This window comes from Oncorhynchus mykiss, chromosome Y (genome assembly GCF_013265735.2).
Source record: "Oncorhynchus mykiss isolate Arlee chromosome Y, USDA_OmykA_1.1, whole genome shotgun sequence".
In the NCBI taxonomy this organism is placed as follows: domain Eukaryota; kingdom Metazoa; phylum Chordata; class Actinopteri; order Salmoniformes; family Salmonidae; genus Oncorhynchus; species Oncorhynchus mykiss.
Window position 1 is genome coordinate 14,785,575 of NC_048593.1, and position 22,573 is coordinate 14,808,147.

Here is a 22,573-nt window from a genome sequence, read left to right on the forward strand (position 1 = left end):
TGTAGGGAGGTCATACAGGCACGTGGAGGCCACACACACTACTGAGCCTCATTTTGACTTGTTTTAAGGACATTACATCAAAGTTGGATCAGCCTGTAGTGTGGTTTTCCACTTTAATTTTGAGTGTGACTCCAAATCCAGACCTCCATGGGTTGATAAATTTGATTTCCATTGATAATGTGTGATTTTGTTGTCAGCACATTCAACTATGTAAAGAAAAAAGTATTTCATAAGAATATTTCATTCATTCAGATCTAGGATGTGTTATTTTAGTGTTCCCTTTATTTTTTTGAGCAGTGTGTATATATATATATATATATATATATATATATATATATATATATATATATATATATAGAGAGAGAGAGAGAGAGAGAGAGAGAGAAATTTGGCGAAGTGAGTAGTAGATAATTGACTGTAAGCAATTTGAGTTAAACTTTTTTTTTGTTCACTTTAAGCACTTGCCCCTACAAAGGTCTGTGCAAAGGTCTGTGTTGTGTTCTTAGTGGGTATTTGTTGTTTTTCAGAGAATTGCGAATACAATTCCTTGAAAGCAGAGAGAGAACTTGTTAGAAATCCTGAAATAGCTGAAACTTGGGCTATTTCTTTGTCTGAGTAACACTCAGTTCATACCAGTCATTTGTTCTGAATAGAAAAGAGAAGTCAACTCATCCAGATAGATTTTCATTTTTTTCTCTCTCTTGCTCTCTTTCTGTGGGCTTGCGCATGTGGGTGGTGAGCACACATGAATGGTTAGCTACTGCTCATCAAGCCACTTCAACACCACACAGACCTTCTTGGCTGTCAGACACAAAACCAGTCAGACATCAAATATGGCTATGAATGTGATGCTGTGACTTGGAGCTCTATTCTATGAGACACAAAGACCAACAATGCATTTTCTGCACAAACCTCTGCCCTACTTACTCTTTGGTAAGTACTTTTCTTCTCATTTTGTGTTAGAACATTTTACAGAAAATTTAAAGATCTCCACATGAATTCTGTAAAAGTCTAAAGACTACATCTAAGAAATCTACATTTCCAGCACACGGTGTATCCCATCCTCCATTCCCCAATCTACTGTATGTCAATGAGGTTGTCTTTTGAACTATTTCCTCATTCTAGACTCCTCCACTCAGTATATCTAATTTTGAGTAAGCAGGTGTCCCAGGAATGATGACGATCTTCGATTATCTGTTACTGCTGTCTTGGTTACTGCTGTCTTGGTTACTGCTGTCTTGGTTACTGCTGTCTTGGTTACTGCTGTCTTGAATACTGCTGTCTTGATTACTGCTGTCCCTTTTTTTTAGGTGTTCTCTTTGAATATTTTACCACACTCTGTTCCCCTCTCCAAGTTTCTCCAGGTATGTTTGAACTATTCTTAAATAATGTCTTCCAGACAAAACACTGTTTAAAACAAAACATAAATGCAAAGGCATGCATATATAGTGACATAGTGCATATATACATACATATATATATATATATATATATATGTGTGTGTGTGTACATACACACATATGTAGGTCCAGTGTTTTTTGGGGGGGTAACGTTAAAAGTAAGAAATGTGTTTTAATCAGTTTTGTGGAGTAGTGAACTATATGAAGTTCAAATAGTAATTATAATGCATTTTGCAGTAGCTTGGTGCTAAATGAACTAAACTAAAAACCTGGCAGTGTTTTCAGTAGTTCATTACTTTTGTGCCATGTAGCGGTGCAGCTAACTACTGGAACTACCTATTGCTATTTTGCAAAAAGAGAAGAAAATCTGGGTGAAATAGGCAATCATTTTCTTTGTTTTTCGGCATCAGACCTGCTTAATTCTCACTTGACACATAGTTTTTGTCTTTACTAATAGGCTAAACAACATACTGAGTTATCACTTGACCCCAGAGTAATCTGTTCTTGCAATTTGTATTCTATGACATTGTAGATTTAGATATTATAATTTTTCCCGAAGTAGCGTACTATTATTTGAAAGTATCTTTAGTTAAGTAAACTATGTTTATCTTAAGGGTAGCTTTAGTGTAGCTTAACTTCAAGTGTGAAGTAATTATTAAACTCAGCGAAAAAAGAAACGTCCCTTTTCAGGACCCTGTCTTTCAAAGATAATTAGTAAAAATCCAAATAACTTCACAGATCTTCATTGTAAAGGGTTTAAACACTGTTTCCCATGCTTGTTCAATGAACCATAAACAATTAATGAACATGCACCTGTGGAATGGTCGTTAACAGGTAGGCAATTAAGGTCACAGTTATGAAAACTTAGGACACTAAAGAGGCCTTTCTACTGACTTTGAAAAACACCAAAAGAAAGATGGCCAGGGTCCCTGATCATCTGCGTGAACATGCCTTAGGCATGCTGCAAGGAGGCATGAGGACTGCAGATGTGGCCAGGGCAATAAATTGCAATGCCTTACTGTGAGACACCTAAGTCAATGCTACAGGGAGACAGTATGGACAGCTGATCATTCTCACAGTGGCAGAGCACGTGTAACAACACTTGCACAGGATCGGTACATCCGAACATCACACATGCGGGGCAGGTACAGGATGGCAACAACAACTGCCCGAGTTACACCAGGAATGCACAATCCCTCCATCAGTGCTCAGACTGTCCGCAATAGGCTGAGAGAGGCTGGACTGAGGGCTTTTCGGCTTGTTGTAAGGCAGGTCCTCACCAGACATCACCGGCAACAACGTCGCCTATGGGCACAAACCCACCATCGCTGGACCAGACGACTGGCAAAAGTGGTCTTCACTGACGAGTCGTGATTTTGTCTCACCAGGGGTGATGGTCAGATTTGTGTTTATCATTGAAGGAATGAGCGTTACACCGAGGCCTGTACTCTGGAGCGGGATCGATTTGGAGGTGGAGGGTCCGTCATGGTCTGGGGCAGTGTGTCACAGCATCATCGGACTGAGCTTGTTGTCATTGCAGGCAAGACATCCTCCTCCCTCATGTGGTACCCTTCCTGCAGGCTCATCCTGGCATGACCCTCCGCCATACTGCTCATTCGGTGCATGATTTCCTGCAAGACATGGCAGTGTTCTGCCATGGCCAGCGAAGAGCCCGGATCTCAATCCCATTGAGCACGTCTGGGACCTGTTGGATCAGATGGTGAGGGCTAGGGCCATTCCCCTCAGAAATGTCTGGGAACTTGCAGGTGCCTTGGTGGAAGAGTGGGGTAACATCTCACAGCAAGAACTGGAAAATCTGGTGCAGTCCATGAGGAGGTGCACCGCAGTACTTAGTATCTGGTGTGGCCACTAGCTGCATTGACTGTTACTGTTGATTGCGCCCCCCCCCCCCCCCCCCCTTTGTTCAGGGACACATTATTCCATTTCTGTTAGTCCCATGTCTGTGGAACTTCAAACTTCAGTTTGTCTCAGTTGTTGAATCTTGTTACGTTCATCAAATCAAATCAAATTTTATTTGTCACATACACATGGTTAGCAGATGTTAATGCGAGTGTAGCGAAATGCTTGTGCTTCTAGTTCCGACAATGCAGTAATAACCAACAAGTAATCTAACTAACAATTCCAAAACTACTGTCTTGTACACAGTGTAAGGGGATAAAGAATATGTACATAAGGATATATGAATGAGTGATGGTACAGAGCAGCATAGGCAAGATACAGTAGATGGTATCGAGTACAGTATGTACAAATGAGATGAGTATGTAAACAAAGTGGCATAGTTTAAAGTGGCTAGTGATACATGTATTACATAAGGATACAGTCGATGATATAGAGTACAGTATATACGTATGCATATGAGATGAATAATGTAGGGTAAGTAACATTATATAAGGTAGCATTGTTTAAAGTGGCTAGTGATATATTTACATCATTTCCCATCAATTCCCATTATTAAAGTGGCTGGAGTTGAGTCAGTGTCAGCAGCAGCCACTCAATGTTAGTGGTGGCTGTTTAACAGTCTGATGGCCTTGAGATAGAAGCTGTTTTTCAGTCTCTCGGTCCCAGCTTTGATGCACCTGTACTGACCTCGCCTTCTGGATGATAGCGGGGTGAACAGGCAGTGGCTCGGGTGGTTGATGTCCTTGATGATCTTTATGGCCTTCCTGTGACATCGGGTGGTGTAGGTGTCCTGGAGGGCAGGTAGTTTGCCCCCGGTGATGCGTTGTGCAGACCTCACCACCCTCTGGAGAGCCTTACGGTTGAGGGCGGAGCAGTTGCCGTACCAGGCGGTGATACAGCCCGCCAGGATGCTCTCGAGTGTGCATCTGTAGAAGTTTGTGAGTGCTTTTGGTGACAAGCCAAATTTCTTCAGCCTCCTGAGGTTGAAGAGGCGCTGCTGCGCCTTCTTCACAATGCTGTCTGTGTGAGTGGACCAATTCAGTTTGTCTGTGATGTGTATGCCGAGGAACTTAAAACTTGCTACCCTCTCCACTACTGTTCCATCGATGTGGATAGGGGGGTGTTCCCTCTGCTGTTTCCTGAAGTCCACAATCATCTCCTTAGTTTTGTTGACGTTGAGTGTGAGGTTATTTTCCTGACACCACACTCCGAGGGCCCTCACCTCCTCCCTGTAGGCCGTCTCGTCGTTGTTGGTAATCAAGCCTACCACTGTTGTGTCGTCCGCAAACTTGATGATTGAGTTGGAGGCGTGCGTGGCCACGCAGTCGTGGGTGAACAGGGAGTACAGGAGAGGGCTCAGAACGCACCCTTGTGGGGCCCCAGTGTTGAGGATCAGCGGGGAGGAGATGTTGTTGCCTACCCTCACCACCTGGGGGCGGCCCGTCAGGAAGTCCAGTACCCAGTTGCACAGGGCGGGGTCGAGACCCAGGGTCTCGAGCTTGATGACGAGCTTGGAGGGTACTATGGTGTTGAATGCCGAGCTGTAGTCAATGAACAGCATTCTCACATAGGTATTCCTCTTGTCCAGATGGGTTAGGGCGGTGTGCAGTGTGGTTGAGATTGCATCGTCTGTGGACCTATTTGGGCGGTAAGCAAATTGGAGTGGGTCTAGGGTGTCAGGTAGGGTGGAGGTGATATGGTCCTTGACTAGTCTCTCAAAGCACTTCATGATGACGGAAGTGAGTGCTACGGGGCGGTAGTCGTTTAGCTCAGTTACCTTAGCTTTCTTGGGAACAGGAACAATGGTGGCCCTCTTGAAGCATGTGGGAACAGCAGACTGGTATAGGGATTGATTGAATATGTCCGTAAACACACCGGCCAGCTGGTCTGCGCATGCTCTGAGGGCGCGGCTGGGGATGCCGTCTGGGCCTGCAACCTTGCGAGGGTTAACACGTTTAAATGTCTTACTCACCTCGGCTGCAGTGAAGGAGAGACCGCATGTTTTCGTTGCAGGCCGTGTCAGTGGCACTGTATTGTCCTCAAAGCGGGCAAAAAAGTTATTTAGTCTGCCTGGGAGCAGGACATCCTGGTCCGTGACTGGGCTGGATTTCTTCCTGTAGTCCGTGATTTACTGTAGACCCTGCCACATGCCTCTTGTGTCTGAGCCGTTGAATTGAGATTCTACTACAAATACTTACACGTTACGTTTGCTGAAAATAAACGCAGTTGACAGTGAGAGGACGTTTATTTTTTCGCTGAATTTAGTTTGGTAAACTATGATTTGAAAGTAGCTTACCCAACACTAGTTTTAGTTGACCCATCACCCTCTTGCATGATTTCTGCAACAAAGCTGATCTTATTGTTGGCATTAGAGTAGGCACCCAAAGGACATGGGTGTGGACCCATGTTCCTGTAAGTGTTGTCTGGAAACTATGGTAAAAGCACAACACGATTTATATGTATTTCTGTTACGGTAACACTGTTTCCTTTGTACAAAGTAGTTATTGCATCACCATATACAGCGTACCTAGTATCTAAAGAGAGTTGTCATGGAAATTCTTACACAGGGACACTCAAAGTCAATCTTAAATTCATTTTTGTTTATTTGTCAGTGCGCTGGAGAGGTTCCAACCAACTCAATGCACCACAGTAGACGTCTGTCAGAAACCTCTGCCAGTGCAGTCCCAACAGTTGTTTTATATACGGCTATACACATAACTTATATTTGCATAATTAATTCATCATTATCGGTTTGTTCTATTCATGTGACCGACCAATACTGTTTCATAACATTTGACAGACCAACACCTCACAAGGTTTCTCCTCTCGAAGCCAAGATCTTGAAACTGAGATATCTTTCGTTTGTTCTCAAAACAAAGTCTGGGCGTACTGCCAAATTGCAGCTACTGATAGTTGTGATTTGTACAGTCAGCCACTTGCATGAACACAGATATTGCTTTATAGAACAGCACATGAATAGAACACAGTAATTAGTTATAAGAATAGCACAAACATAAAAATTCCCCTTACAGGGTCTTGGAAAATGTTTACTTTATATTTTGACATAATATCTGTTATTTCTTCTGTTTATTTATGGTGTCACATCATTAAATCTTTTGATACATGATGTATTGACAATACTGTACATTTCAGTGTCCTGTGGGTCCAAGAATATCTCTTCATATTACGGACACTGTGTCACATCCCAAGGTAATGACATAACCATTCCAACCACTAAGATTTTGTTCAGATACAGTTGAGAGGGTTGATAAATCTTTATTGTGACAATCTAGTTGCTCTTTTCAACCTTTCTTTTCAGAGGGAGTCCGTGAATTAGTTTGCTTTGTACCTATGGGCTTAAGTAGGAATGGCTGGGAATGTGTGTGGACACCTAGAAAGCATCTTGTCTACCAAACACACAGATACACACTCATTATAGAACAGTAAGTAGTATCAACAGAATTCAATAGCACAGTAATTTAATGTCTCTCTACGGTTGTATTGTATCATTGTAGACTAGACAAAATAGCAAAACATATACATAAAATAAATAATAAAATACTAAATCCTATTCCATTTGATATTCTTCACAGGAAAATGATTCACCATTGCAAAATGTATGCAAACATATCAGGTACATCTCAGACTTTCAATAATCTGTCAAAAAAACGCAACATGACGGCTCAGGTGTTTGACGAGAGTGATCCGAAGAGCTGCACAAAGGACGTTTTCAGAGGTTCACCTCAACAATTGGGTCTGTTTATGTTAATCATCTATGCATCTATTCCCTTCCATTATGTGACAGAAGGATGGCCTATGGGTTTACAGCAAGCATAAGATGTGACCAGTCCTTTTTATCTATTGCTGAATCAAAATAGAGTATAACAATGATACGTTATCACATTAGCCTATGTTGTCTTAACATTGCAGTTCGATGCGGCCCTCCATCTAACGTCGACTTAAATCGCCATTCAAGACAGCTGGATATCCAGGCCTCCTGGAGGAAGGAGGAGAACAAATATATTGCGCTGTACTCTGTGAGGTACAAGGACCTGAAGAGCCAGTCATGGAAAGAGGTGGGCTTTAAAAAGTCAGATCTGAAAGGTACTGGCTACATGCAGCTCATAAAGAGATGCAGGTAATTGGCAAAATAAAGCAAACACTTGAGTAACTGGGCAACCACACACTTGTGGTTCCTGAGTTTATTAAGCAATTAACATCCCATCATGCTTTGAGTCATGTATACAAGTATCCCAGTTGCCCATTATTTTGGCTACCATGGCTAGAAGAAGACTTTGAAAAGGGGACTTCAAAGGATCATAGGGGGTTTAAATGATGTGTGTGTGCACTTTTGGTTTTACTACCATTCTGGGGACCAGAAGACATCACAAGGATAATAAAACAATGAAAATTTGGACAAGCGGGGACATTTCGCCAGTCCCCAAAAGGAAAAAGGCTATTTTAGGCTTAGTGGTTAGGTTTAGAGTTATAGTTATGATTATAATTAGAGTTAGGGGTTAGGGTTAAGAGTTAGGGGTTAGGGTTAAGAGTTAGGGGTTAGGGTTAGTAAAAATAGGATTTTGAATGAGAATAAATTGTTTGGTTCCCACAAGGATAGAAAAACAATCATTCAAGCATGTGTGTGTGTGTGTGTCTCAGCCACCAGATCGAAACCCAATTGAACCCTTATGGGCGCCTGAGACAGCATTTTCCACCACCATCAACAAAACACCAAATTATGGAATTTCCCATGGAAGAATTGTGTCGCATCTCTCCAATAGAGTTCCAGAGACTAATGGAATCTATGCCAAGGTGCATTGAAGCTGATCTGGCTCGTGGTGGCCCAATGCCCTATTAAGACACTTAATGTTGGTGTTTCCTTGATTTTGGCCGTTATAAAATAGATTATAGACTTGAAACAAACTGGCATGAATAGTGAAACTCTTGGGGCCAGTTCACCGGTCACAAAATAAGACTAGTCCTGAACACAGATTAAGCCTAGTCATTGGAGAATCTTCATTGAAAATTCACTTCAATCCAGGATTAGGCCTAATCTGTGTCCGGGAAATCTAACCTAGTTTTCCAAGACTGGAGAAGACCTTGTAGGATATACAACTTTACACAGTTTTTTTTCTCTTAAGGTATACTGACCTAACCTCTCATTTGTGTTCTCTATAGCCACCAGTGCAATCCAAGGATAGCAATAGGTGCTCTCTGGGTAATCTTAACTCCTCACTGTCCTATGTGGTGCAAATACAGTGTGTGGCCAACAACAAATGTACCCAGTGCCCCTGGAGCAAGAATTTCACTGTTCCACCTGGTGAGTTTACCTTTGACCTAAAGCTGCAATTTAGAAATCTTCAATGGTCTTACCAAAAATAGTCAATCAATTCTCTACTCTACTGATCTACTGACGTTCAACATCGAAAAACAACGTGTCGTTTCGTTCAATCTTTTTTAGAACTTACTGATAAGCCTGTCATTGAGATGGTAGAAGATTTTCCACAAACCAAAGGAAGTAGATTAGTGATCATAAAATGGAAGGTAACTTATACAGTACTATGTTTGTTAGTTAACCTGCATGCTTCATAAACACAATATCTACAACAGCTGTAGGTATAAAGTAATACAATAGTTTATTGCACTACACTATACGTGACACATGTTGTATAAATCTATGGGTAGGCCTGTAACCTTGCACCGACAATTTGCATTCCAGTTTGCAGCCAGTGAGTTAGCGGAGGGCTACAGTGTGACAGTGGGGAAGGCCTCAGGAGAGGACCCCATTGAGGCCTTCAACACCAGCAGGACCCTACTCCGACTGGCCCTGTCTCACTCAGCCTACCACCTCACTATCACAGCCTTCAACAAGGCGGGGAACTCACCTGCAGCACAAAGAACTATACCTCCACTGGACGACAAAGGTAGAAATAGCTACCGTTACCTACCGTTATATAGCTACCGTTATCTACCATTACCCTCCAATATCGGGATCATACACTCAGGCCATGTTAGGATTTATTAACTATTTTTGCCTGAAGTATTATTAGTTAAGTTCAGTTTTTGCATCGGAAATGAATTACTAGTTGCTCTCCTGCTTAACAGTACACTGTTAAAATGATGTGTTTTGTAACATTAAAACTAGAGGCAACTGAGCTGCCCCCCCAGTGTTGAGACGAAACCTTAACTTCGCTGGAGTTTTGAAGCGCATGGGTGTAAGGGGTTATGAGACATATTTAACATGTACTTAACCATTCACCCTAAAGTGTTCGGAACCATGACACGGTGTGTTGCAACACCACTTAATCAAGAATTGTGCAACACCTTGCAACAGACTAACGCGTAAAAGGTTGACAACATTTTTATGGTGTTTCGAGTCCCGTTTAGTGCATAATTAGAACCCTTCTTTTTTTTGGAGTAATTTCCTCTCTCCAAAGCTCCTAAGCATGGTGTTTTGTATTATGGTGTTTTGAATCCAAACAATGTAAATGGGAGTCTAGTTGAGTGAATTCCTTTTCTGTTGCCATTGCCACATACTTTCTTGGATTGTTTTGGAGAGTTTTACCTGAACGTTTGGTGTGTTCTTTCCTGAGTTCGTGAAGGACCTGAATACAGTGGTGGCGTACACAAACTTGCTTGTTTTTAATACTTGACCATAGAGTTTGCTAGATGGCACACCTGACTTGAGTCCCCTCCCTCCAAATCCATTTCCCAGACTGGGGGAATTCTAAACAGTAGGGCAGCACAGTGTTTGAAGTTCACATTTGGCCTTTAATAATCTAAACATTTGTCTTCTGATATGGGGGCCCAAATTCCTCACACGGTAAGTTGCTGTGTGGTTGAGTGTGACAAATTCCAGATCAATTTGCCATCTTACAGAATTCCTATTCAGACTTGAGATTTGAGTTGATTTAACATGGACTTAAACATGTTTTGACTTAAGTCCATGTTTTATTGAGTCCATGCTAAGTCTACTTATCTCAAGTCTGAATTGGGTACCCCATGTGCTGAATGTAACAAGGGTGGTTCAGCAGAACAGTTTAGTCCTGCAGACTGGCTGAGTAGACTAAGGGAGTGTTTTGATAAGCAGGAGACCTGGGTTCACATCAATCTTCTCACATAAAGGCATACTTTATACATGTTACCTCATGTTATCCTTGCTATAACTTACATAGCCCTAAACACTATGAATGTAACATCATTTATAATTTCACAATGGGCCTGGCAACTGTAGCCTATAATTAGTGCCCTAGGAAAAGTATTCATTTTGATCCCACTTTAAATGACGGGCCACTTATAAAGGTTTCATAAAGCCTTCATAAGCCTTCATAAGCACTACATAAAACAAAATAGGATTGTATGTGTTCACAACAATGCATAAACCAAGGATGACTAGTGTAGTCAGCGCACATGTGATGTGATTCGGCCTCCAATGAAATGGGTGGAGTAAAAGGCCAGCAACATGTATTATTTGGAGCCCCATGAAATGATACCATATATACATTCTACTGACCCTACTGAGTATTCCTTACAAAACTTTTACTGTAGCACCCAGAATAGTTATTGCTCTTATAGGCTGACCAGACAGCTCATGTCGCAAAATAAATGTAGAAATCCATGTTATTCAATTATTGCACCCACACTGCTCGCGCACGCCAACGAGCGTCTGCATTGCCATGGGCTAAAATAGAAGTCGTTCCTATTTCTGAAACAGATCGCACTGCAAGTCCTGCCTCTCGTGGTACCCACGTGCCATCTCCTCATTGGTTATATCCATGTGGGTGATTGAAAGACGTAATGTTTTGCCAGTTGTCGTGGTAATACTATGAAAGTGTAGATGCCAATCACCATATAAGTTCAAAGATGAAAAAGCCTAGAAGGAGGAGAGAGGACTAGAAATTATTCAGTTGTGTGGATTAATTGTCGGAGTAGAGGACCTTGTGCATTTCAGGTAAAATAACAACTCAATGTTTATATCCCAGGACATATTAGCTAGCAACATCAAGCTTGCTATATAGGACAAATTAGTTAGCAAGTGCAAGCTAACTAGCTAAATTGCCATACATTATTAATGCTTTTTGACCTGTCCCCAAATTAATGTCATTGGCTCAGAGTTTGTTTTGATATTTTAACCTGCGTGTCGTGATCGTGTTTGGTGTAGGGGGACAAAATAAATGTATGCACGATAGCGCACGATGGCGCACGTGCACAGCCGGTTTGGGTTCCGTGTAAGTCTATATGTATTCCATATTCCAAGGAAGTAGCTACTCTTCCTGGGGTCCAGCAAAATTAAGACAGTTTATACAATTGTAAAAACATTACCATACTTTCACAACACACTGTGTGCCCTCAGGCCCCTACTCCACCACTTCCACATATCTACAGTACAAAATCCGTGTGTGTGTACGCATGTGTCTGTGCCTGGTTTGTGTTACTTCACAGTCTATGTTATATAAGGTGCATATGTAACTGTCTTTTAAATTGAATTTAATTGCTTGCATCAGTTACTTGATGTGGAATCAGTTACTGAGTTCCATGTAGTCATGGCTTTATGTAGTACTGTGTGCCTCCCATAGTCTGTTCTGAACTTGGAGACTGAAGAGACCTCTTTTTCCCTTTTTGTGGCACCTAACCACATGACTGAACAGTAGTCCAGGTGCGACAAACCTAGGGCCTGTAGGACCTGCCTTGTTGATAGTGTTGTTAAGAATGTAGAGTAGCGCTTTATTATGGACAGACTTCTCCCCATCTTAGCTACTGTTGTATCAATATGTTTTGACCATGACAGTACAATCCAGGGTTACTCCAAGTAGTTTAGTCACCTCAACTTGCTCAATTTCCACATTATTTCCTCAATTTCCACATTATTTCTTACAATGTTTAAGTTTAAGGCTTAGTGAATGATTTGTCCCAAATACAACACTTTTAGTTTTAGAAATATTTAGGACTAACTTATTCCTTGCCACCCACTTGAAACTAACTGCAGCTCTTTGTTAAGTGTTGGTCAGTTCAGTCGCTGTAGTAGCTGACGTGTATAGTGTTGAGTCCTCTGTATACACAGACACACTGGCCTTACTCAAAGCCAGTGGCATGTCATTAGTAAAGATTTTTAAAAGTAAAGGGCCTAGACAGCTGCCCTGGGGAGTTCCTGATTCAACCTGGATTATGTTGGAGAGGCTTCCATTAAATAACGAAAACATATGTTTTTCCGGCAGCAGACTATAATGTCAAAAGCTGCACTGAAGTCAAACAAAATAGCCCCCACAATATTTTTATCATCAATTTCTCTCAGGCAATCATCAGTCTATTTGTGTAAGTGCTGTGCTTGTTGAATGTTCTTCCGTATAAGCATGCTGAAAGTTTGTTGTCAATTTGTTTATGGTAAAATAGCATTGTATCTGGTCAAACACAATTTTTCCCCAAAGTTTACTAAGGGTTGGCAGCAGGCTAATTGGTATTTGAGCCAGTAAAGGGGGCTTAGGTAGCGGAATGACTTTTGCTTCCCTCCAAACCTGGAACACACTTTCTAGGAGGCTTAAATTGAAAATATGGCAAATAAGAGTGGAAATATCATCTGCTATGTCCTAAGTAATTTTCCATCCAAGTTGTCAGACCCTAATGGCTTGTCAATGTTGATAGACAACAATCATTTGTTCACCTCTTTCACAATCACTTTACTCAACTCAAAATTTCAATGCTTGTCTTTCATAATTTGGTCAGATATACTTGGATGTGTAGTGTCAGCGTTTGATGCTGACATGTCATGCCTCAGTTTGCTAATCTTCACAATTAAAGAAATCATTAAAGTAGTTGTCAATGTCAGTTGGTTTTGTGATGAATGTTTTTACACTGCTGCTACTCTCTGTTTATGATCTATGCAGGGTCACTTTACCCCTACCTACATGTACAAATTACCTCAATTACCTCGACTAACCTGTACCCCCACACATTGACTCGGTAACGGTAAAATAAAATAACAATAGCGAGGCTACATATAGGGGATATGTAGCCTCGCTATTGTTATTTTATTGTGCAACATTTTTTACTTTAGTTTATTTAGTAAATATTTTCTTGAAACTGCATTGTTATTTAAGGGCTTGTAAGTAAGCATTTCGCGGTCACTTTTCTACTGTTACGTGGGGGACTTTTATTTAGAATATTTCAGAAATTCCATGACCCAGAAGTACTTTTGTAGTGTTGCTGACGAGAAGCAGATCATGTGATGAGTTCGCAAATCAAAGACCCACTTGTGCTACCATTGGACAGCAAAAAAACAAGTAAGTTAGCCTTTTATTTATTGTAATTTAAATTTGTTTGTTGTAGTTCAGTGTTGAATTAGATTGCATACTGTAGCTACCTCAATCGTTATTTCGGTGACTTCACAGCAATTGATAGTTAGCCAAGATTTTGCTAGCGAGCAGGCTCAGCGAAATACAAATCCCCCTAGATACAACCACATCTCATAGTCAAGTCGTGCGATTTGTAAATGAAAGAGGAAAATAATAATACGAATTGAATGGAGTTTCCCATCATCCCATTAGAGTTTCTGGCGCAGCACAGAAATGACTTTATTCAGATGGTGTGACAAAGGCATTTCCTAACAGAACTGCTAACTTTCTTTATTGTTACTTTTAAGGTTGGAACCAACATGCAGTACCTCCAGCAGGAAGATAGGCAAGAACCATTCGTCTGCCAGCTCAGGGACAAGCTACACTATTCACAGCCCTGTGTAATGTTCAATGTAATTGCTGGACTTTTTGAAACTTCATTTATTTGTATTGTTTAAAAAAATTACAAATAAAAGGAAATGTATGGTTTAAACAGGTCTTTAACATTTATTTGTTTTGGTTGTTAGTGATAATTCCCTAAGTGTTAATACATGTGTGTTTACATCATTAATCCTTTATGTATGCGTTATGATTATGACCAAATGTGTCTGACTTTATAGTAGGTACAGCGTCATATGATACAAGGCATCTATGTATGTGCTATGAATGACTAAAGGAGTCGGACTTTAAATTAAGTACGACGTCATGCGATACGTTTCCCTCAGGAGACTGAAAATATTTGGCGTGGGTCCTCAGATCCTCAAAACTTTCTACAGCTGCACCATCGAGAGCATCGTGACCGGTTACATCACCGTCTGGTATGGAAACTGCTCGGCATCTGACCGTAATGCGCTACAGAGGGTAGTGTGTATGGCCCAGTACATCACTGGGGCCAAGCTTCCTGTCATCCAGAACCTATAAAATAGGCGGTGTCAGAGTAGAGCCCATAAAACTGTCAGACTCCAGGCATCCAAGTCATAGACTGTTTAATCTGCTACCACACGGCAAATGGTAGCGGAGTGCCAATTCTAGGACCTAAATGCTCCTTAACAGCTTCTACCCCCAAGCCATAAGACTGCTGAACAATTAATCAAATGGCCACCGGACTATTACATTGACCCCCCCCTCCTCCATTTGTTTTGTACACTGCTGCTACTCGCTGTTTATTATCTATACATAGTCACTTCACCTCTACCAACTTGTACAAATTGCCTCTAACCTGTATCCCCGGACACTGACTCGGTACCGGTACCCCCTGTATACAGCCTCGTTATTGTATTGTTATTGTGTTACTTTTTATTATACTATTATTTTAGCCTTTACATTTTTTTTTTTACTTTAGTTTAGTTGGTAAATGTTTTCTTAATTCTTCTTGAACTGCACTGTTGGTTAAGGGCTTGTAAGTACGCATTTCACAGTGAAGTCTACTCTTGTTGTATTCGGCGCATGTGACAAAGTTTGATTTGATTTTGTTGTGTGCATGTTTGTGTATTGGACGAACATGTAACTTGGTTCCAGAAGAAAGACACATTCAATTTCGTTAGGGGGCTTTCATTAAGGTAATTGTTCCTTGGTGTAACGTCGTCCCCAGACTATTGCACACACTGCACATATAAGCCTGGAACATCAACCATTCAAAGTGGCCCTTGTGGGAGTGACCAGAGAATGGCTAAACCCGTATCTTCTTAAAATGTATTTTAAACCTAACCTTAACTAATGAAGGCCTAGTTTAATGTGTTGGTCCACCAGACCATTTGGGGCAGAAGTGTCTGGGAACAAGATTAGGTGTTATGTGACTAACATGACATCACTTTAGAACGTGTGCCATCCTTCAGCACAACATGTCACCCATTATAAAGCACATGTCTATATCATATTCAACATAGTGGATTATGTCACATATGGCATTGGTGATTGTCACAGTCATGCCACATGTATGAACCCTTTATAAAGCATGACATACGGTTATAGGTGCTTTGTAACATATTTAACGTGCTGCTTATGAACGCTTAATGAAGCCTTAATAAGCTGAACATCATTTAAAGCGGGACCAAAAGGGTCAATTAAAATATTGTCTGAAAATCATCACCAATCAATATTTACAGTATAAAGAATTGGCATTTGAAAACCATGTGATTGTATAAGAGAGACGCAGTCTGCCATTTGTGTTTTGATGTTGCCTTCTACATGCACTGAAACACCAACAATGGTTCACAAGACTCTCAAAAAAAAGGTTCTACTAAGCTACATGGAACTGAAGGTCAAACTAAGGATCATTTTGCAACTTGATTTAGAATTTTAAGACCCCTTGAAGTATCTCCCAAAAATGTTGATAAAAAATTGTATTTGCCGTTATTGCTACGAGCCCATACAAACGCATTGAATAACAGATTCACTACATGGAACAATAGATAGTCACCCCTAAAATGTATTTATTTTTGGCACTTAAGTCTCCAAATACAGTACCAGTCAAACGTTTGGACACACCTACTCATTCAAGGGTTTTTCTTTATTTTTACTATTTTCTACATTGTAGAATAATAGTGACGACATCAAAACTATTAAATAACACATATGGAATCATGTAGTAACCAAAAAAGTGTTGAACAAATCAAAATATATTTAATATTTCAGATTCTTCAAAATAGCCACCCTTTGCCTTGATGATAGCTTTGCACACTCTTGGCATTCTCTCAACCAGCTTCATGACGTAATCACCTGGAATGCATTTCAATTAACATGTGCGCGCCTTGTTAAAAGTTAATTTGTGGAATTTCTTCCTTAATGCTTCACAGTGAGAACCACACATGCTGACATCATCCGTTCACCTACTCTGCGTCTCACAAAGACACGGCGGTTGGAACCAAAAATCTCAAATTTGGACTCATCAGACCAAAGGACAGATTTCCACCAGTCTAATGTCGATTGCACGTGTTTCTTGGGCCAAGCAAGTCTCTTCTTATTATTGGTGTCCTTTAGTAGCGGTTTCTTTGCAGCAATTCGACCATGAGGCCTGACTCATGTAGTCTCCTCTGAACAGTTGGTGTTGAGATGTGTCTGTTACTTGAACTCTGTGAAGCATTTATTTGTGCTGCAATTTATGAGACTAGGATCTCTAATAGTTTGGGTCTTCCTTTCCTTTCTTGTGGCGCTCCTCATGAAAGCTAGTTTTTCATAGCGCTTGATGATGAAACACCACATCTCAGCTTAGGTGCACTACTTTTCATGGTTTCATGACACAATGATGGGGTTTCGAGTCTTTCTATTTTAACAGTGCTTGAAATCAGCCTGTTGAAGTGGGACATCTCAAAGACATCTCGGATGCAGGAGAAAGGACCTTGACGTGTTGTTTGGCTTGTCTCTACAGACTTATATGGGAGGCTGAATGTGACATTCAATGGCAACACGTCCTTCACTGTCTCCTGGGTGGATGACCTGATCAAAACCTACTCCTGCTTCTCAGTGGAGTGGTGGAGGAGAGGAGAGAAAGCTGCTCACAAGTCCTTCTATGAGGATGAGAACAACTATGAAGTCATACACTTGGAGGGTAGGGTACATACCTCTCTCCTGCGTTAACATGAAAGCAACAGTGGATTCACATATCCAGACACAGCATATTATTATAACCAGAACTACACATTGCATATGTTTGACAGATTTAAGCCGCCTACCCCCAGCTTGTCCTGATGAAAAATGTTTCCCCATTTAAAACCACTCTTGTTGCTTTTTGAATTATAGAGCCATTAGAGCTGTATAAGAAGTACACTTTCACTCTGCACACAAGGCCACATAAAGAACCCTGCAACCTGAAGTTCATCAATAACAGCGAGAGCACCTATGGGAGCATCCAGTCCTTCTTCACTGAAGGATGTGAGTCTAAAATTAAACTGATTTTAAGGCCACACTTAACATTTCCTTGGGGTTGTACTAGATGAAACCAGTGCTGGAGTAGAACACAAGTCGCATCTCATCGTCACACAAACACATACCATAAGCGCAGACACAGGGAGCCACTTCATATACTTACAAGCTGGTTGCAGTATAAGTACATTACACCTTAGCACCTGTATGTCTAAATCAAACAACCCTACCAATTAGTCATCAATGCATTGCAATAAGATTCAGTGTCTTTTCCTCTCAGCCCCCATCAGTGCCCCAGGGAACATCAGCAGCAGTAATGTTAGCCAGAGTTCCATGGTGCTGGAGTGGACGGCTGTCCCCGAGGAGGACAATAGAGGTTTCCTGCTGGGCTACTTCCTCCATTACACAGAGAGGCTGCAGGACTGGACAGATACTGAACCAAGTAAGATTAATTGATGAGGTCTTTATTTGGATGCTCACAAACAGGTGCCAAGATGATGTTGGCCCAAGAGACGTGCAGTGAGTGAGTATTCATACAGTAGAATGTGAGCAGCGTGCGACTTCTCCTACTGTCTTTTCCATGTCACACGTAGACTGTTTCATAGTTTGTGACTAATATCTGATAAATATGTACACTTCTTTTTTTTTTTTTTAAGTTAAGCCTTCCTGCACACTAACAGATATTCTTACCACCACGTCTAGTTCCCGAAAGGCTAGAGTTTAAAACGAGAAGCGTTGTTGAAGTGTTAACTTCCTTTCCTTTCTTGTGAGGTTACTACTTCTTATTCTGAATGTGTCACTGACTTTAACTATTGGTGTTCTCGCTGCAACAGACATCACTGTGGATGCTGGTTCAACCAGCTATGAGTTGGTAGACCTACAGAGCAGTACTGTGTACCGGGTCCAGTTGTCTGCCTTCACTGGTGCAGGAATGGGAGTGAGAAGCTCAGCTGCATACTTTGAAACCAAACCTGAAGGTTTGCTTGTTGATCTATCAACAGTGGTTATATTGCAATTAACATCTCTGATATCCCACATTTTGAATGGCAGACCAGTACTGTCTTCTGTCCCTCCCCAGCATCCCTGACTGTGGGTGGTGTGATAGCGGGGGCCATTGTTGGAGTAACTTTACTCTTACTGGTGGTTCATCTCGGCTCTCAGTTGTTAAAAAGGTACAGTCGTCATGTTTCTAGGTCAAAGGTGTATTTATATCTATTCGTTTTGCTTTGTTCTTAACTGTTGTCCAGTGAAATTCAAGTGATGGAATTAATTACATGTCAACGTGTTGTATTTTCAGAGCAAAGAAACTACTTTGGCCAAATATCCCCAATCCAGGTAACAGCAATGCCATCCAGAAAATAGATGGGGTCTGCGATCTGGTAAGAAAATGCTATAATGATGCAGGAGAGTTTCATAGCATTTTTACAGCATGTCTCAGATCATGCCCTGTTGCTGTTGGTTTTCTTCCGCCTCCGGGACAATAAAAATTGACTGATTCTCATAGGAACTCCTGGAGCTCATCAACCGACAGATGTTGAAAGAAGAGGAGGGGGACTCCAACAGTCTACACATTGTCAATGGAAGAGAAGAAATGTCTCCCGTTGGCAACCTCCATCGCAATGCTGACTCATGTCTACACCTCAACACAGACCATGGGGAGAGCCAAGGGCCTTCTCTGTCAACCATAGCCACAGACAGAGCTCAAGATCCAACTTCTGACACCATTACATCTATTCCCACAGACATGAGACAGACAGACCCTGTCCTCATCAGTACGGTGGCCCACCAGTGCCACCCGTTGGCCTTTCTAAGTGATTACACCACCATGGAACTCTTCCAACAGGCTATGCCACACTGTGTTCCAACCAATACGTCGTCATCATTGGAATCCCAGGATCAGTCAAGCCAGATCAGTCAAGCCAGATCAGTCAAGCCAGGCCAGAGTTAGATTACATCCACCAGACACAACGCAGCACCAGTCCATCTCTGAACACTAAGGTGGTTCTTTGAGAATGTTTACTGTAGATTCTAGAATCTGCTTTTCTCACTGAGATGCTGTGCAACCATTCTAGGCCTTTCTCTATGTAACAGAGCCACCGGCTGCCATCAGTGTCACCCTGTTAACCAGCATATTCTTAGGTGTTTGAGCGGTTCTGGACTGGTTCCGACTGACATGTTGGTGTAAAAAGCGCTCTGTTAACGCCGTAGGGTCCCGTGACCTATAATGCCAAAAAGCCTCATCTGCCTGCTCTCCGTATCCACTCTCTAAGCAGAGCTGACTTGAAGTGTCAGGTTTCAGACCCACATTTGCATAGGCAGTGAGGTGTCACATTTCTGGCCTATTCAAACAATGAATTGATTATCTCTTCCCCTGAGCCCAGCTTGGGAGATGGCAAATGAACAGTGGACAGTCTAGCGAGGCCATCCATTGTGGATTCATCTCACTGTGATATTCTCAGACGGATTTAGCGCTCTCAACACGATGGGATTGTCATAACTCTGGAATGAGAAAACGTTTAATGATGTAGGGGAACTCATAACAAACTCAAGCTGTTATCCTGTCAATACATGTATTGATAGCTGCTATGTGGTAGCCACAAGATAGTGTGTTGAGGGATTGTCCAAGAAGCAGACATTGCACAAGAGTGGCGTTGATTGACTGCTCTTTATATGAATGGGACTTTTTAATGGTTTTAAATGAAATCATGGATTAGAAACCATTTTATTCTCTGTTTATGTAAACTGGCATAGTGGACCTGTTTTGGTGTTTTCTTGATGGAGGAAAACGATGTCTCAGACACCGCTGCTGAGACTTCCATAAGTGTTTACTTGGGTTGAGATCTGGGGACACACCCTTTAAAACACCCTATGCTCCTTTGAGACCCCTCTTACAAAGTCACTGAGATCTTGTCTTCTAGCCATGGTAGCCAAAATTATGGCCAACTGGACATTTTATACATGACCCGAAGCATGATAGGATGTTAATTGCTTAATTAAGTCAGAATCCACACCTGTGAGGAAGCACCAGCTTTCAATATACGTTGAATCTCTCATTTACTTCATTTTGGCAGTTACCTGTAGATACACTATATATACAAATGTATGTGGACACCCCTTCAAATTAACGTGATTTGTCATTTCAGCCACACCCGTTGCTGACAGGTACAGTGCCTTGCGAAAGTATTCGGCCCCCTTGAACTTTGCGACCTCTTGCCACATTTCAGGCTTCAAACATAAAGATATAAAACTGTATTTTTTTGTGAAGAATCAACAACAAGTGGGACACAATCATGAAGTGGAACGACATTTATTGGATATTTCAAACTTTTTTAACAAATCAAAAACGGAAAAATTTGGCGTGCAAAATTATTCAGCCCCTTTACTTTCAGTGCAGCAAACTCTCTCCAGAAGTTCAGTGAGGATCTCTGAATAATCCAATGTTGACCTAAATGACTAATGATGATAAATACAATCCACCTGTGTGTAATCAAGTCTCTGTATAAATGCACCTGCACTGTGATAGTCTCAGAGCTCCGTTAAAAGCACAAAGAGCATCATGAAGAACAAGGAACACACCAGGCAGGTCCGAGATACTGTTGTGAAGAAGTTTAAAGCCGGATTTGGATACAAAAAGATTTCCCAAGCTTTAAACATCCCAAGGAGCACTGTGCAAGCGATAATATTGAAATGGAAGGAGTATCAGACCACTGCAAATCTACCAAGACCTGGCCGTCCCTCTAAACTTTCAGTTCATACAAGGAGAAGACTGATCAGAGATGCAGCCAAGAGGCCCATGATCACTCTGGATGAACTGCAGAGATCTACAGCTGAGGTGGGAGACTCTGTCCATAGGACAACAATCAGTCGTATATTGCACAAATCTGGCCTTTATGGAAGAGTGGCAAGAAAGCCATTTCTTAAAGATATCCATAAAAAGTGTTGTTTAAAGTTTGCCACAAGCCACCTGGGAGACACACCAAACATGTGGAAGGAGGTGCTCTGGTCAGATGTAACCAAAATTGAACTTTTTGGCAACAATGCAAAACGTTATGTTTGGCGTAAAAGCAACACAGCTGAACACACCATCCCCACTGTCAAACATGGTGGTGGCAGCATCATGGTTTGGGCCTGCTTTTCTTCAGCAGGGACAGGGAAGATGGTTAAAATTGATGGGAAGATGGATGGAGCCAAATACAGGACCATTCTGGAAGAAAACCTGATGGAGTCTGCAAAAGACCTGAGACTGGGACGGAGATTTGTCTTCCAACAAGACAATGATCCAAAACATAAAGCAAAATCTACAATGGAATGGTTCAAAAATAAACATATCCAGGTGTTAGAATGGCCAAGTCAAAGTCCAGACCTGAATCCAATCGAGAATCTGTGGAAAGACCTGAAAACTGCTGTTCACAAATGCTCTCTATCCAACCTCACTGAGCTCGAGCTGTTTTGCAAGGAGGAATGGGAAAAAATGTCAGTCTCTCGATGTGCAAAACTGATAGAGACATACCCCAAGCGACTTACAGCTGTAATCTGAGTCTGAGTTGAGTCTAAGGTACTGCAGTGCTTGAGGTGTCACTACAGACCCGGGTTCGATCCCAGGCGGTGTTACAGCCGACCAGGAGGCCCGTGAGGCGGTACACAATTGGCCCAGCGTACCCGGGTTAGGGGAGGGTTTGGCCGGCAGGGATTTCCTTGTCCCATCGCGCTCTAACGACCCCTTGTGTTGGGCCAGGTCCCTACAAGCTGACTCCGGTCGCCAGCTGGACAGTGTTTCCTCTGATACGTTGGTGCGGCTGGCTTCCGGGTTAAGTGAATGGTGTGTCAAGAGGCAGTCCGGCTTGCAGGGTCGTGTTTTGGAGGATGCATGGCTCTTGGCCTTTGCCTCTCCCGAGTCCGTAGGGGAGTTGCAATGATGGGACAAGACTATAACTACCAATTGGATACCAACAAATTGGGGAGAAAAAGGGGGTAAAAGTACAACAACAACAAAAAATATATGTACTTCCTCGGTTGCAACACTCACTTACGAGTTCCAAACTGCCTCTGGAGGCAACGTCAGCA

At 41.8% G+C, this 22,573-nt stretch overlaps 1 protein-coding gene across 1 annotated transcript; it reads left to right on the top strand.

The window, feature by feature from the left end:
- The first annotated feature begins 412 nt into the window (after positions 1–412).
- On the top strand, positions 413–20,690 carry LOC110509696 (interleukin-6 receptor subunit beta). The gene is made up of 16 exons (XM_021590738.2): positions 413–933; positions 1,311–1,364; positions 6,474–6,530; positions 6,640–6,763; positions 6,914–7,074; positions 7,251–7,396; positions 8,499–8,640; positions 8,782–8,864; positions 9,040–9,244; positions 17,016–17,195; positions 17,387–17,518; positions 17,790–17,951; positions 18,343–18,486; positions 18,588–18,681; positions 18,807–18,888; positions 19,014–20,690. Exons 1-16 carry the CDS (start codon positions 894–896, stop codon positions 19,455–19,457), a joined length of 2,250 nt encoding a protein of 749 aa, XP_021446413.2. The 5' UTR covers positions 413–893; the 3' UTR covers positions 19,458–20,690.
- Positions 20,691–22,573: the final 1,883 nt, after the last annotated feature.